This window comes from Tenrec ecaudatus, chromosome 12 (genome assembly GCF_050624435.1).
Source record: "Tenrec ecaudatus isolate mTenEca1 chromosome 12, mTenEca1.hap1, whole genome shotgun sequence".
Lineage (NCBI taxonomy): Eukaryota > Metazoa > Chordata > Mammalia > Afrosoricida > Tenrecidae > Tenrec > Tenrec ecaudatus.
This window is the reverse complement of record NC_134541.1, coordinates 56,368,117-56,384,665: the sequence shown is the minus strand read 5'-3', so window position 1 is coordinate 56,384,665 and position 16,549 is coordinate 56,368,117. Positions and strand designations below refer to the sequence as shown.

The 16,549-nt window shown below is 41.1% G+C and overlaps 1 protein-coding gene across 2 annotated transcripts in view; it reads right to left on the bottom strand.

Annotated features, from left to right (window-relative positions):
• The window catches only part of NCAPD3 (non-SMC condensin II complex subunit D3), a 93,038-nt gene that overhangs the window by 32,915 nt on the left and 43,574 nt on the right, over positions 1–16,549 (bottom strand). For both annotated transcript variants that reach the window (XM_075564063.1, XM_075564062.1), the window contains exons 17-20: positions 11,160–11,351; positions 10,721–10,818; positions 10,223–10,338; positions 2,290–2,397 (exon numbers count right to left, since the gene is read on the bottom strand). In XM_075564063.1, the coding sequence (XP_075420178.1) occupies positions 2,290–2,397; positions 10,223–10,338; positions 10,721–10,818; positions 11,160–11,351 (514 nt within the window). The remainder of the gene's footprint in view (positions 1–2,289; positions 2,398–10,222; positions 10,339–10,720; positions 10,819–11,159; positions 11,352–16,549) is intronic.

The following is a 16,549-nucleotide window of genomic DNA, read 5'->3' as shown; positions in this document are numbered from 1 at the left end:
ATTTCTAATCTTTTGCAGTTGTTTACATGAATTCTAATCAAATCAATATATTTCTGTGTTTGGACACTGTTCTATGTCCTTAGAAGTGACACCCAGGTGTGTTAGTCTGGGTAGACTAGAGAAACAAATCCTTATGTCTATAAGAATGAGCTTTATATGTAAGAGTAACTATACATTAAGAAAACATCCCAGCCCAGTCCAGACCAAGTCCATGAGTCTGTTATTAGCCCATATGTCTGATACCAATCTATAAAGTCCTCTTCAGACTCATGAAACATATGCAATGACACCAAATGCAGGAAGATCACAGGCCAGTGGGTGGATAGTCTTGTGGATCCAGGGACGGTGGAAGCATCTCATCACTAGCGTGGGTCTCCACGTGGCTTCTCCAGTTCCCAGGGCTGCCATCAGGATAGGTCCATGTGGCTTCTCCTCAGGGATGTCTCACAGGGAGTGAGCCAAAAGAGTATCTCCTGCCTCCAAAGAGGCACTACAGGAGTTCCCAGAATCCTCAGGAGAGGGCCATGCCCACACAAAGGCCCATTGGCTATATCCTGATTGACAGGCCAGATTCCACCCCTACACTCTCAATCCTCAAATTGACACCAGATTATGTAACTATCACACCAGGGTAAAAGGGTATATAAATTTATTTTATATTTTAATACATAGTTCCAAATTGTTTACTAGACTAGCTTACTACTATTTATACTACCAAAAAAGTATCCGTTTTCTCATGTTGCTACTACAATATTTTACCAATGATATCTAGCTTAAAATTAAAGAATATTGTTTGGGGTTTTTTTTTTTAGTCCTAATAATGCAGGGGTGATGCTGAAGAGTAAAATGGCAAATAAGGATTATCTTAGGCTAAGGATGTCGGCAATAAGTCTATGTGTTTAATACACTAAGAACAAACTATATTTCTTAAAAAAATTTTAATAAATCATTTTATTGGGGGCTCTTACAGCTCTTCAAACTTTATTTCTTAAGTGATTGAAGAAATATTTATATTTAAAGAAACCACAAAGTAAACAAAATTATAGGGAAAAACTTTTTCTTCTATATTCTGACATGTGGATCGAGGGCATTTAATGACTGAAAACAAAACTTTAGAGGGAAAACCTCATTGGTCAAAGGTATTTTTCTTAGCTTGCGTAAGGGACTCTTTTCAGACAAGCCTCTGCTAGAAACCGTGGGGTAAGTCTATTACACATTCTTACCCAAAATGTCCTAATTCAGATCTTTTTATTATTACTGAAATCATGCATAAAAACTCTAACACAAATGGACTTCTCCTTTAACCCAGCTAAACATGGATTCAATCACTGAGAACTTCAAGTGCTAGCTGGCAAAGCAGGTATGTAGAAGAGATGTTCCGTTAATTTTAAAATAGATGAAAATGGCGAGTTCTGGTTATATGATGGGCCATTGTATTGATGACCATCAACAGGCAATCATTACCTTCTTTACTAAGTCAGAAGTGGGACTCAGAAAGATTGCAATACATTTTGTCAACAGTCCAGCCATTCAAGGCAGCAAACTGGCTTCCACCGATCAGTACACTGGAACCACATGCACTGGAGTCATATTTAAACCAGGGACACAATGTCATATGATCAGACTGCCTCAGGGCCAAGTGTGTTTTGATTCTAAAATATCTCACTTTATGTTAGATATTACTTTAGAACTGCTCAACACTACATCCTACTTCTGTAGTAGTATAATGCTCAAACAGCTCAGAACACACTTCAGAATTTAAGCAAATCAACCAAAAGAATAAAGAGTAAACACAGCCTATTATTTTTAAGCTTGACTCCATCAAGTTTATAACACATACTAGGTTTTCCCTGTTGAAACTGCGCCTCTAATAGGATAGAATTGGATGAAAAGTATTACCCAGGGCTTATGTCCATATAACAAGTACTTAGGAGCTCTCGTGGGGTAGAGGTGACTTGCTGGGCTGCGATCCACAAATTTCGCAGTTCAAACCACCAGGCAGCTTCAAGGAGAAAGCCGTCTCAGAAACCCAGGGCAGTTCCACGCTGTGCTAAAGGGCTGCTGGGAGTCGGCATCGAATGGATGGCACCGAGTGTGGTTTTGTTTTCAAAAAAATAAGAGGTTGCCAGTAAAATAACTCTTCTAAAGAAAGGGGGGGGGAACATGTTCCAATATAGGAGGATCTTTTATTTCATAGCATATTAAATGCCCATGATATAAAATAACCTTGTAAAAATTCCAATTGCTATAAAAAGACGAGAAAGGAGTGAAGGAAAAGTAGTTGCTTACCAGCAAGTTTTCATCCAGGTTTCCTGCTCCATCTTCCTTCATGACTATGTTGGAGAGGCAGTTCTCACAGGTGGACAGGACGTCCACGCACACCCGTTTCAGCAATTCCTGTGCGGAGGTAAGGATTACTTCTGAAAGAACGAACACGTCTACCAGACCGGGGCCGCCTAACCACCTCGTTCCATGTGGACACGCAGCTCTGAAGTAGGATTGAAAAGATTTAAAGGACGCTATTCCGATAATGGTGACGTCATTTGTTTGTAACAATATATTTATGGCTCTCAAATAATTGAATTGTTCAGAGGGGCAGGATTGGCTCTTCTGTCTCAAAAGTTTGCTGCACCTGTTCTAGGCTATCCACAGAACTCACATTTCTCAGAAGAAGCCTTACTAACTTCAAATGAATCAAAGATAAACCATGGAAAAGACTTGTCATCCTACTTTTGTAGGCTTCCTCTTTCCCTGAACTTGGCCATAGCCAAAATGACACCCTTTCAGCCAGCAATCTGCTGTATAGAATAGTGAAACTGCTTGTATAGAATAGTGAAGAAGTGTGTGTGCGTGTTCAATATTTCCTTCTGTATTTCCCCTACAAGGGCAAAGGGCTCTAAGTCAGCAGTGCCTCGACAGCAACAGTGTAATCCTCTCTAATCACAGGCCACCGAACTAGTGGTCCTCCCAAACCACAGAGAAACAATGCAGCTATTCTGGAAAATGCAAGTGGTGAGCCTTTAAAATTTTTCTTCCATTTCTTTTCCTTTCCTTTTTGGAGAATATACACAGCAAAACCTGCTCCGTTCCAGTTTCTACACATGATTACCTGTGACATGGACTATATCCCCATCACAGTGGGTCATTGTTCTTATTACTTCTGCCCTAGTTGTTTCCCTTCCATGTAGTTAATCTCTCCTATTGCCATGGCCTTCTCATGTTTTTTTAAAAATCATTTTATTAGGGGTTCATACAACTCTTATCACAATCAATACATACATCAATTCCATAAAAGACATTTGTACATTCATTTCCCTAATCATCCTCAAAACATTTGTTCTCCACCTAAGCCTCTAAAATCAGTTCATTTCCCCCCTCCCTCCCCATTCCCCCCTCCCTCATAAACCCTCAATAATTTATAAATTATTATTTCGTCATATCTTATATTGTCCGGTGTCTCCCTTCCCCCATTTTTCTCTTGCCCGTCCCCCAGGGAGGAGGTTATATATAGATCCTTGTCATCGGTTCCCCCTCTACCCCACTCTCCCTCCACCCTCCTGGTCTCGCCACTCTCACCACTAGTTCTGAAGGGATCATTCACCCAGGATTCCCTCTGTTTCCAGTTCCTCTCTGTACCAGTGTACATCCTATGGTCTAGCCAGATTTGTAAGGTAGAATTGGAATCATGATAGTGGGGGGGGGGGGGCTCATCGATGTTTTAAAACAGCTGTTGACCCACTGGTCTTATATAATTAAAAAATAATAAACAATTCTCAAAGGTGATTATCTTTACTTTTTGAGCTAAACTCTAACATGGCGAAAGGGCAATGTTTAAGGAATAGTTTTAATTCAACTTCAACACAGTACTAATTCAACTCAGGGCCATAGTACTAGGGATTCTTCCAGCCTCAAAATGCCCAGTTAGTTTGGATTATCTAAGACACAAGAGTTCTTTCCCACCTACTTTTCCCTTTCGATCGGGATTCACCCAGTGTGTGTTTGATCAGAATGCTCAGTGGTGGTAGCCGGCCTCCATCCAGTTCTGCTCTCAAATGCAGGAAGCAAGTGTTCAGGCACAGAATGATCTTGCCCAGTTCCTTCTTGAGTTTGCCTTCATTACTTTAAATGATCTACTGTACTTAAGAATTTAACTGGCTGCAAGCCCGGACTGGAACACTGGTCAAGAGAGTCTCTAAAATTCACAGACTCCATTTTGATGGGATGATAAAAGCTATCTTATTTGAGACTCCAATTCTGAAAATTGGCCCAGCATCATGGTGGGTAACTTTTGGAACCCAATCCCCTCACTCTAAGATCACGCTAACTTGGCATGCAGGTTTCCCATCAACTTCTCCATGACTAAGGTCAGGTTTGGAGGAAAGCCTCCAGTATTAAGCAGACCTCACTTTGGTCTTCTGTGGGTCAAAATATGTCCCCTAATAATGTTTCCACCCACCGGTTCAGATATAGCCTCCGGTTATACTACATGAATTTAAAATAAATTTAACTTTTCTTTCATTTGACAATCCTTCATGTATCCGAATTCAGCTACACAGTTTGCCTCAGAGAATTCTCCCCTGCTCCTTGCTAAACACCCAGGGCTTTAAGTTGTTCCTTACATAACTTGCTTTGTAATCCCCTCATCTAGTTGCTTTCCTTGGCATCCATTCAATTTTATCAAGATTTCTCTGAAAAATTATGACTGAAATTGAATTAAAAAGCAAGCCAATTTGGATTTAACAAGTACAAAGAGCATGGCCAACACCACTCTTATTCTAGACATTACTTCTATTAATAAAAATTTTTCAATGGTAACCACAAAATACTATTAACTTACCAAGGCCCTGAGACAGAGACACTGCAGAGTGCCTGGCTACCATTCCTGTCTGGTCTGAAAGGGAACACATAGGAAAGCCCAGGACGACAGAGAGAGAGAAAAAAACGTGGACAAAGCGCAAAAGCATGAGGAAGATCAGGCTTACAGTTACAGGTCTGCTACGAGACTGGTAGACCCCTAAGACGACGGTTCTCAGTCACTTTTCAGGCTCGGAAATGAACTCACCGCAAGGCCCCATTTTGAACCAACTCACAAACAAGCCTACAAGGAAGAACAGTCACACCAGGAAGGCTCGCACTCGGGACAATCAACCACTGAGATCAAAAGGGCAGAATTTATGCAAGGATTCGATGCAGACAGGGAGGAAATGAGGAATAAAGGGAGAAAACACAGAAGATGGGGTAAGCGATGCTATGTTGTAGGGACTGTACTCAGTGACAGGATGTAAATCTGTACAAATGAAATGGAAGACTGATTTGCAGTGTAACCCCTCAACTAATTCACAAAAAGTTAAAACATTGTTAACTTGCACTAGGTACATCAATCCACGCACACTGCCATTGAGTTGATGCTGAATCACAGGGAACCTACGAACAAGGGCACAGAAAGCAAAACGTCCACTGACCTAAGTCTTTCCATAAGCTCTCCTGTAGGAAATTTGTTTTCCTTCGTTTATTTAAAAAGAAATCTGTGCTTAGGGGAACAAACAGGTCATCAATGGATTACGATACCCTAAAATAAAACTCAAAGCCAAACCCATTGTCACCAAATCAACGCCTCCTACAGCGAGCCTGCCTATAGGACAGGTATAATTAGCCCTGTGAGTACTGAAGACTGTAACTTTTTCTGAGAGTAAAAAGCCCCTTCTTTCTCCCACAGACCTGTTGGTGGTTTCGAACTGCTGACCTTATGCACCACAGACAAACACTAGTAAACACTATGCTCCAGAGCTCCTTCAATATCCTAAGATGCCAGAAATCCTAAAGGCTTTATTAATGATCTAACAAGCGAGGTACTATTGGCAGAGCTAAAATATTGGCCCCTTTGCTTACATTGTGATAAATTCTATTTCTCTTCCAGTTCTCAACCTCTAAATTTGGAATCAATTCCTGCTCTTCTTCTGGGGTGCCAACAGTGACCTCACTGTCTGTCTAGTGACTGACTAATGGCCATTAGCAATCAGCCAGTGACTTCTCATGGCCTAACTGGTCACATTAGAGATAATTCTTTCTCCTCAGTACTGGTGGGAAAAAAATGAGAAAGGAATTGGAAACCTAGATTTCAGTCACAGGTCGGACTGGGACTCTCGGCTGGGCACCACTGAACCTTGTAGGGTCACAGGCATTTCATCCATCACATCACCCGACACCCCCCCCCCCCACACCATTCTTTCCTCTTCCTGCTAAACTCACTACCGTTCTAAATCGTCTTCACTGTACTCTGCTATATAAATACTCTCCCTAGTTATATTCTCTATTTGGAACATTTTCACATTATGACTTGACATCAGATAAAAGATAAGGACAATGAAAAAATATATCCCTTTCACCAATGTAAGTGCCAAATAGGAAATGTAACACACTAAATAAGGACATCTTTAAGGAACTTATCATAGAAAAGGAGGCATAGGAAAATATCTAGGTAGCTCAGATAAAGCATTTACTATTGTGTTTGTTAGATGTCATGGGAGTCAGTTCTGACTCATTGCGGCCCATGGGTAACGGAAGGAAACACTGCCCAGCCTTGCGCCATCCTCACAATGCTGTGATTGAGCTCTCCACGGTAGCCACGCTGTCAGTCTCTCTTGGTGAGCATCACCTTTTTCACGGCTTATCTACTCTATCAAGCATGATGCCCTTCGCCAAGGACTGGTCCCTCTTGATAACACACAGTCAGAGTAAGTGAGACAGAGTCGCATCACCTTCAAGTCTAAGAACAACCTGACATTTTTGCTCATGCTTCAGGAATTCTAAAGTTTATGTCATTTTGTCAGTATCATACGTCAAAAGCACCTGTTCTTTGTTTTTTCTTATCCACTGTCCAGATTTTACATGCATGAGGTAACTGAAAATACCATGGCTTAATCACAAAGGGTCAAATACGGAATGAGGCAACTGGTAAAAGAAATAAACTTTCATACCAAAGGGAACAGACTGTAGAGCCGTGGTTCTCCACCTTCCTCATGCCGTGACCCTTTAATACAGTTCCTCATGTGGTGGTGACCCCCAACCATAAAATTATTTTTGTAGCTAGTTTATAACTGTAATTTTGCTGCTGTTATGAATCGGGAGACCCCTGTGAAAGAGACATTCGACCCCCAAAGGGGTTGCGACCCACAGGTTGAGAAGCGCTGCTGTAGAGAGTGCACAGGAGGGAAGACTCAGTTACGGGCTGGGCTACTACTGATGGGTGTTAAATGGAAGGTAACAGCCCCTAAGAGGGACAAGAGAAATCAGGGAGCAGGCGAAGGGTAAACTATTGGGAATTCGATTGGTGGCTTAAACTGCAAAATACAAAGTTCATGATCTGAAATGCAAACCCTTTCACCTCGTTTACATTTTTTTAATGTTACAAAAAATAAAGACTATTGTTTTGCAAACCCATCCTCTCAGGTTGCTGTGACTCAGAACTGAAAAAACCAAACACAAAGAGCACATCTTTCAGTACTGATGACACCGCAGTGACAAGAAACAAAACCCTGTAACTAGACCAATCAACAACATGCTGACAATGGGAAAGAGGATATTAACATTGTACAAGGATTTCATTGTACTTGGATCCATAACCAACATCCATATAAGCAGCAGTTTAAGAAATCAAAGGAAGCATGACAAATCTGTAACAAGAGACCTCTGTAAAGTGTCAAAAAGGAAAGATGTCACTTTAAGGACTAAGTAAGTCGCACCTGACCTGAGCGGTGGTGTTTTTCATAGCCTCATATGCACATGAAAGCCGGACAATAGGGAAGATCAAAGAACTACTGAGGGCTTTGAGTAACACTGACTACACCACCGACTTAGTGACGTCATTAAGAGCGCACAGGAGGGCCCACTGCACTGGTGACAGTCAGAGGAGATGACTTCAAAAGAACGGTCTACAAAATGTTGCAACAGTGTTCATTGCCTCAGCAGAAATCTATTATTTTATGGAAATACACCTACTTAGTCATAATAACAAAGTATTTTTTGTAAATCTAGTTTGTACATATCAATATACATACAAGGTGGAAACTATATGCTTAATTTGCTTATTGAACTTTTTAATGAACTCTAATTGGTATTGTTATTAGTAACCAATTACAACCAACCACTCTTGATATCACAAACTTTTGTCTGCATTGGTCTAAATTGGTTTCTTTGCTCGCAGTGTTTTTAAGTGAAATTTTGTGGTAACTCATATTTGTGAAGCAATCTTTTTTTGAAATGGAGTAGTAATTAAAGGACAAGGAGAAAAAGTTTTAACATGGTATAATGTAAAAAGATCTTCTGAATTTGCTAGTATTCTTTTAATCTAAGAAATACTACTTTTAAGCAATTTACAGCTATAATTGTCACATATTACTCTATGATTAAAATTGGTCAAAAACATAAAGGAGGGAGGGAGAAATGAAAGGAGCAAGAAGCTATCATGCCTTGGATCAGGTACACCTTAGTCCTCAAAAGATCATTTTTTTTAAGTTCAGTAAAGTTTAGAATACATTATAAGAATTACTTAAATTATTTTTGACTTCTAGAATCATGATTAGTGACCCAGAGCCCTACAATGTATAACCAAGCTTAGTAATGTCTAAGAGGCGTTCTGGTGGCGTGGGGGGGGGGGGGGTTTATACTTTGAGCTGCTAACCACGAGATCCAGAATCCCAAACCACCGGCCCCTCCCTGGGTGAAAGGTGAGGCTTTGCTGATCTTGGGCCCCCTCGGGGGCAGTTCTACTCTGTCTTCAGCGTTGCTATGAGCTGAATCTACTCTATAGCAGTGAGTGAGATGCACAGTTCACGATAAAAACAGAATTTGTGGTAACACTTATCAAGATATTGATAAGGATATAGTTTAGGAAGTTGTTATGGATTGAATGGGGTGTTCTTCCACAAATATGTTGAAGAGCTAATCCCTACTACCTCTGTCTGTGACTTCATCTGGAAATAGGGTCTTAGGACACAGGTAAGATGAAGTCAGACTTGAGTGGGTGGGTTCTAATAAACACAGAACTGGTTTATATACAGAAAAAAGAATGAGACAGAAAGTAAGACAGCCAAATAAAGACACAGGTACAGACAGAAGTGACACTGCCACAAAGCAAGGAATAGCTGGGGCTACCAGACGTTGGAAGAAACAAGAAAGCACGTCACCTACCCCCAACTCCTGAGAAGCTCTGAAGACAGCACAAGTCAGGCATTCTGAAATCAGACGGCTGCCCTCCAGAGCTGTTGTGTCTACATCTGTTGTTTGAAGCTACCCAGTTTGTGCTGCTTTGGTACAGCCGTCCTTGGAAGTTACGACCAGCCTGACGTAAAGTCATGACTTCTATTTGTATTCCTGTACCTCTATGAAAACAGATGTAGATTACAGCCTACATCTGGAACTGGGACTAAGAAGACACCAGCAATCCATCTTCCAGTACTACAGCATTTAAAGTAATATGGCAGGCATTTCCTAGGATTATGGCCTATCACCTCACCGAAAGGTCAGAAATTGCCTGCTCTAGAGGGATCCCTCTGAATAGTAGGGAAAGCGTCAGTTAGGATACATGTGATGATGGAGGAGGATATACTAACCAAACTGAAGTACCCTTGCTACAACTTATCAAAAGACAACTTTTATTTTTCTAAAGATCTCTTTATTGGGGGCTCTTATTGCTCTTATACATCCTACTATACATCATTTGTATCAAGCATATTTGTACATAAGTTACCATAATTATTTTCTAAATATTTACATTCTATTTGAGCCCTTGGTATCAGCTCCTCTTTTTACCCTCCCTCCCACCCGCATGACCCCTTGATTAATTATAAATTATTTTCATATCTTACCACTGAAAAGACAACCTTTATCAAAAGATTACCGTATCAATTTATCAAAGCTAGCCTTTCAGAATTCTTCCCAGGATATCTGTACCCAATGCGCCTGTTCCCTCCACCAGCAGACTGCCTCACTGGAAGACATTGGACCTAAAACTAAAGTGATAACTGCTAAAGGAGTCATGGATCCAGCAGCCAAGATCTTCTTGAGGAAATCTTCCCAAAGAACATTGCTTATCCCACAAATTTTTCTCATTGTCATGGCTGCTGGGGCTGCCTACCCATACATGTTACTTATAAGGTGGTTTAACCAAGCACTGTGTCGAAGTACAAATCAAACTATACGCCTATCAGTGAGTGAGCCTTACCCGCTCCTCTACCGATGTCTGTGCAGATGCCCGGCAGAGTCCTTGCAACGTATCCACAGCCGAGCTGATCACCTCGAACGACCACTGAAATCCACTCAGCTTACACTTGATAACATCTGTAAAGGAAGTCAAAACCTCACACGTCTGACGGCAAAACAATAAGCCAACAACCCCGCGCCCCCACTCATGCAAGGGTGCACGTGCACACACACACGGGGGTGGGGCTGGGAGGAGGCTTCAAAAGGTGTCTTGGAAAATGCAATTTAAAATACAATGGATTTTTCTCATGAGCATTTTGAAGTCCCCACATGTATGTATGAACCACTGATGGCACAGTTAGCAGCCCCATGATTAATCTCACATGCCATATGGGGCACAAACCATGGATGGACACACACACACACACACACACACACACACACACACACACACACACACCCTCTCACTTGAGGTGAGAGACAGCACCTTCACCAGGAAGAGTCTACAATAGGCACTTACCAGACACTTTGTCCCGGGTGCTCCTCGGAAGATGCTTCGCAATATGCCCGATAACACACAGAATATGTCCCAGGGTATTTGAATTGGGATTCTTTTGACTAGAAAAAGGGAGAAGAAATGTCAATGCAGAATCAAAGGAAGCACTATTGCCAACAATTTACCTTTTTCTCTGCAAAATGACTAATACTAGAGGAAGTAGGGTAATAGCAGGGCTTAAAAGTCAAGTTGTAGGGACAGTAAGACAATGTGCTTAGGAAAAATGTAATCAGAGAGCTCAAAATTGATTCGTAGTGGCCATTCTGCTTCCTGGGCCAGAATTTAAAGGCCAGACCTCTGAAAATCAATGGTGATGAAAAGCTAACTTGTATAAGCCCCTCCATCTGCTTTGTAGCAAAGACTCTGTGATGCCCATCAGAGGTTAAATTGTAAGCACGCAAACCTGCTGACTTTCTCCCAGCACTCGATGATTTTGGTGTAGTCCAACCTGGGTGAGGAGCACGCAACCTTGGAGAGCAGCATCCAGGCTGGTGCGGAGTGTTCTGTGCCAGTGTGGGATATCAAATTGTTTACGAAAGTAGGTGAGAACTTATCTTTCTTGGACCAGATATGAAAAGCCTTATTTAAATAACGACTAGAAAAAAAGACAGAAATGCAGAGAGGTCATTTATTTTTAAGCAAAGAATAACAATTCACATTTGAGACTTTCTCATTGTAATTCCCTCCAAAATTTCCAATCATATGGGATAGGGTACCAATTAAAACAGAAATATAGAGGTTACAGAATTACAGTAGCAAAACAAAAAATAGGGTGACAAACAGAAACTGTGTGTGTGGGGGGGGAGACAGCAGTCAGTGTAAGTTATGAAAATAATAATAACTTAAAATTTATTAAGGGGTCATGAGGGTGGGAGGTGTGGATCAAGGGAATAAAGAAGAGCTGATACCAAGGACTCAAATAAAAAGTAAATGTTTAGAAAACAATGATGGGAACACATGTACAAATAGGGTTGATACAATTGATGTATAGATTGTTATAAGAGCTTTAAGAGTCCCCAATAAAATGATCTTTTAATTAAAAAAAAAAGACCGAATCTTCTTTTCATTGCCACTATTATAGAGAAATGACACCTGGCATTTAAACACTGTCTTATTACAAAACAGAACAACACTACAGGTGCCCGTAAATCAATTCTAACTCGCGTTAGATTACAACTGTGCTCCATAGGACGTGCAATGGCCAACGTATCGAAAGCAGATCTCCAGGCCTGGGTATTCTTCAACTTTCAACCTTTCAATTAGCAGCCAAGCACATTAACCGTTTGCATGGCCCAGAGATTCCATGGTAATAAACTCAGCACAATCTGCTACGCTGAACATCACACAGATATATACTAATCTTATGATAAGACAAAAAACGGTTCCAATGCATTACCGTGTGTGCCTTACTTCACTCTGGTTTATAAAGCACCTTTTGTTTTATTTCTTTGCACAGCACTGTGTGAGGTTTTATTTGTCAACATATTATAACAAACTCCATCCCCAACTAATTTTCCTTAGACTGCTAGGTATACACAATAACAACTGTCACTAAGTAATAAAAAAAGAAAAGTCACGGTGAACTAGGCTATTACAAAGCACCGTATAGACTCGTGTGTAAACCGAGGTTTTCAGCACATTTTTAATGCAGTTTTTGGTGGTAAAACTAGGTGCCTCGGCTGATATTTGGGTCGGCTTATACTTGAGAATATATGGTAATAAATACATTCACATACAATAAGCATATGCATATAAATTAATTTTATTATTAAGTTTGCTATTGACTACAAATCTATTCACACATGTCTAACAGATTTATGGAAGGTACCTGAAAGCACAATTTTTAATCTAATGTCCAAATATCAAGATACCTATGAAACAAAACACATTTTAAAATATATTAACAAGAACGAGAAAAAAAGTCCTCAGATAGTCTAAAAGACTATCATTAGTCCCCCATTCCTTACCTGCAGTAGAATTGCTGGGCTTTGAAACAAATCACTCTATCTCCTTCTGCGCCTAAATAAGCAGTTGAGTTAACGAGATCCAATTCCAGACTGGCCCCCATATCTGAGGCCACTCTGTCGGGTGATCAGGTGGGAAAATTTGGATCACTACTCTGTACCATTGTCAAATGCAAAAGCTCAGGAATATAAAACCGGCCGGGAAAGATTCTCAAGGTCCCTCAGTCCCGGGAAAGGGGAGCAGGCACCTCAGGCACGTCTGCATCCAGCACGCAGCTCTGGGGCATGGGAAGAGCACTGTGATGGAACGTTTCCTGCTGTGTTCTTCTTTGTCTGTTAACTAAAACGACCTCACCACTGCCAATACTCTGTGCTCTGTGTCGATGACTTGATCGTGACACAAGGAGTTGCTGGTACCGGGAGGTGGAATTCTCATCCCAGAACTCTACTGGGTACCTGGGAACCAGAGATGGTCTTTACGGTAACCTGAATATACAACTAAGAGAATCGCACAAACTACTTCCTCCTGTTGACGACACGACACACCGTTACCTGAATGACAAGAGCCTCCCAACTCGCCTCCACTTTGGCTGAAAGCCACTCCCTGGCTAATGAAAATAGGACTCAACAGGCACAAACCAGTTTCTTTAAAAATCATGGTAGGCCTCTAGCCTCTGTCAAGTCACAGATCCCTTTGACTGGACCTCTTTGTGACTTTGCTGGCCACTCTTCATCCTTAGATTCTGTGACGGCAGCTTCTAGTTCTTGGTTTACTTGGCTGGCTAATCTTTTCCATTCTGTCACCAACTTCTGTTCTAATCGCCTTAATTGGTGATTTCAAGCAGTTCTATTCTGAGTCTTCCTTACAGCCTAACTCTGGGTGACCTCACTCGTACCCAAGAGCCCCCACTCCGATGCTGACTGCCTCCCAAGCACAGGTCACAAGGGAACGTCCCTCTCCAGCCCCACTCCATTCTCCAAGACTGAGCGCTGATTGGTATCGCAATCATACTCCTTGCTTATTAAACAACTTATAACATGTTATACATACGCTTTATAGTGCTCTTTATTCCACAACCTTTACTGTTCTCAATAATTCTAAATAACTCCTTTCCTCAGATCAGTGGGTGTCTCATTTTTCCAATCTCAGGACCTCTTACAACTCTTAAAACTAAGTACGACAAAGAGCTTTTGTTTATGTGGATTGCATCTATTGCTATTTCCACATTAGAAATTAGGAGAAAATTTTAAAAGAGGAGTGTTAGTTTGTTTACAAATAACAATATGTCCAATGCATATTAAGAAAATAATTTATTTATGTCACAGAAAATTACTATCCTTTTTAAAACAAAAAAACTTCCATGAGAAAAATGTCAACATTTTTATTAATCTCTTTAAAGGCCGACTTAAAAGTGGGTTCTACTCTCTGCTTTTCCATGAAATCTGTCTCAATATCATCAGACAGCCTCTGACAATTTGTGCTTCTGGGTTTTTTTGGACATGGATTGTTTGTCAGTAAAGACTCCAAGTCCATGCCAGTTTACATTTCCTCCCTTTTTTAAGCCACTCAGACCACTATTTTGGTTTGAGGGATAAGGAATCTGGAGGGAATTAAAAAAAAAAAAAGAAAGAAACACTCTATGTTTTAAGAAATGAAATCAACAATATCCTATTAAATTCTCCATATATGTGCTGGCCTTCACTCCCTTGCCCTCTCCGTAACCCATCCCTCCCATCTCCCTGTTCCAGCCTTTGTCCCAGTCTCTGGATAGTTAGAATGTACTATTATGAAATAATGAGATTTTAACATTGCAAAAGTAAATATTCATATTACTATAACTATTTAACCTCATGGATCCATCACATGTTGAGAACTTCAGGCCTTCCTCATTTCCTACACTGGTTATTCTTAGACTTTTTACTCTGCTCTACTAACCCTACTTTTACTCCGGTCTACTAACCCTACTTTTACTCCGGTCTACTAACCGTAACTTTGGGTACGTCAGTTTGATAAGTACTTTACTGAGAAAACAAGGCAAGCAAGTGCTAGTGTTTATATCATTCCCTCTTTTGCATTTCTCTTTCCCTATCTCCTTTTCAACTCATCTAAAGTTATCTTTTCCTATCCTACAGAATGGGTCTCTATTCATTTTTCATGTATACAACTTTCTCATTAAATATCCGGTGTGTTCCATTTGCCCTCAATATTTTCTAACTACGGATCCCTTACTCCTTTGACGTCAATACTCATAGGTGGTTTCCCTTATCTTAACACTGAAACAAAGCCCGCAATGGGTGCTGGGATGCAGCCTGCCTATAAGCTGCGACTCAATTTCAGAGATGCTAAAATGTGAGAAAATATGTATTCTAGAACTGTTGAAAACAGGAGAGTCCAGAAAGACTGCCACAGAGACAAGCAAAGAGAATTTAGAAGAACATGTAAGTTTTAAAACAGGAGAGAAGGCAGAGAGGGCAACCCATAAAGAGAAAAACCATGTTCAATGATACAACCCGTGGTTTAAGAGGGCATAGTGGTGGGGTGTTACAGGGCCACAAAAACGCGTGAGGGCGAATACAGGATAACAATGAAGGGGTAAAGTTCACATTTTATCCTAAAGTGAATACAAGCCACTCAATGAAATATTTGAGGACGACCCCTCTGAGGGCAGGGTAGAAGTGAGACTGCACTGAGGAGAAACTGGAGGCAGAGAACCCGACCGGGGAGTTGTTCAGAGGAATTCAGGGAGAAATGATGAGGCTTGAGCTGAGATAAAGTCTGGAAGATGAAGGAATTCCAGAGATCTGTGCGCTGGAGAGCTGCCAGCAACTGGGAACAAACAGGCTGAGTACAAACTTGAGACACTGGCAGCGTGCGGGGGAGAAGAGACTATGACGGGGGAAGAGATTAGCACGTTATCTATTCGGGTAACTTAGCGGTATCCCCTAATTACCATAAGGTTGGAATACAGAGGGAAAAGCAGTTGGGGGAGAAACCCAGTCGGCAGTTTAAAAGGTGGAACTGCAATACCAAGCTGGAGATACAAGCTACCACCTTTCAAAATATTAATTTCTAAATACATATCAAATTATAATTACCTTCTAAAACAGTCGTGGGACGCTGAGAACCAGGAAGAGAGCATATCTGGACAAATGCTCTCTGCTCATAGGGCTCTGGGAGGCAGACTCTGGGGGAGGAAGGCCTTCACGCACGTGAGTTGGAGATGAATTCACATGCTCCTAACTAAAAGTTATCCGCACAATGCCAGCCCTCTCCCTCCCAATAATAATGCCAATCTTAAGATGCTTCTTAAAAGCTCACGGTTGTTTACTAGATGCTTGAAGGTTGTTTGCCTGACAGCTGTCTGCCATCAAGTGCAATCAGACCCAACATGCCTTTGCCACTTCACTATTCTCTTCGCTGTGCGTGACACGCGTTAATTAGTCTGCAGGCAGAGTTCTGCCTCATGAACTATGAACGTTATAGCCGTTTCCTGCCTTGCACCTAATCCCTGTGGACCGCATCAGCACTTTCCAATCACTTAAGTATATGTGCCACCTATCTTGTCTGATAAGCTCTCCTACACATACATTCCTTTATACACCAGTGTTTCGGACGCTGTGCCATCAGTTAGATTATTAGTAAAAGAATCACTGAATGTTCCTTGTGTGCTACTCGCATTATTTTCCAAACCTGATAATGTTGCCTGGAAAGTAAGTCAGGGAGATACACACACACACACACACACACACACACACACACACACACACACACATATACACATATATTAAATCTGAAAGGAGTTTCAGCTCTCACTTAATCAAAAACCCT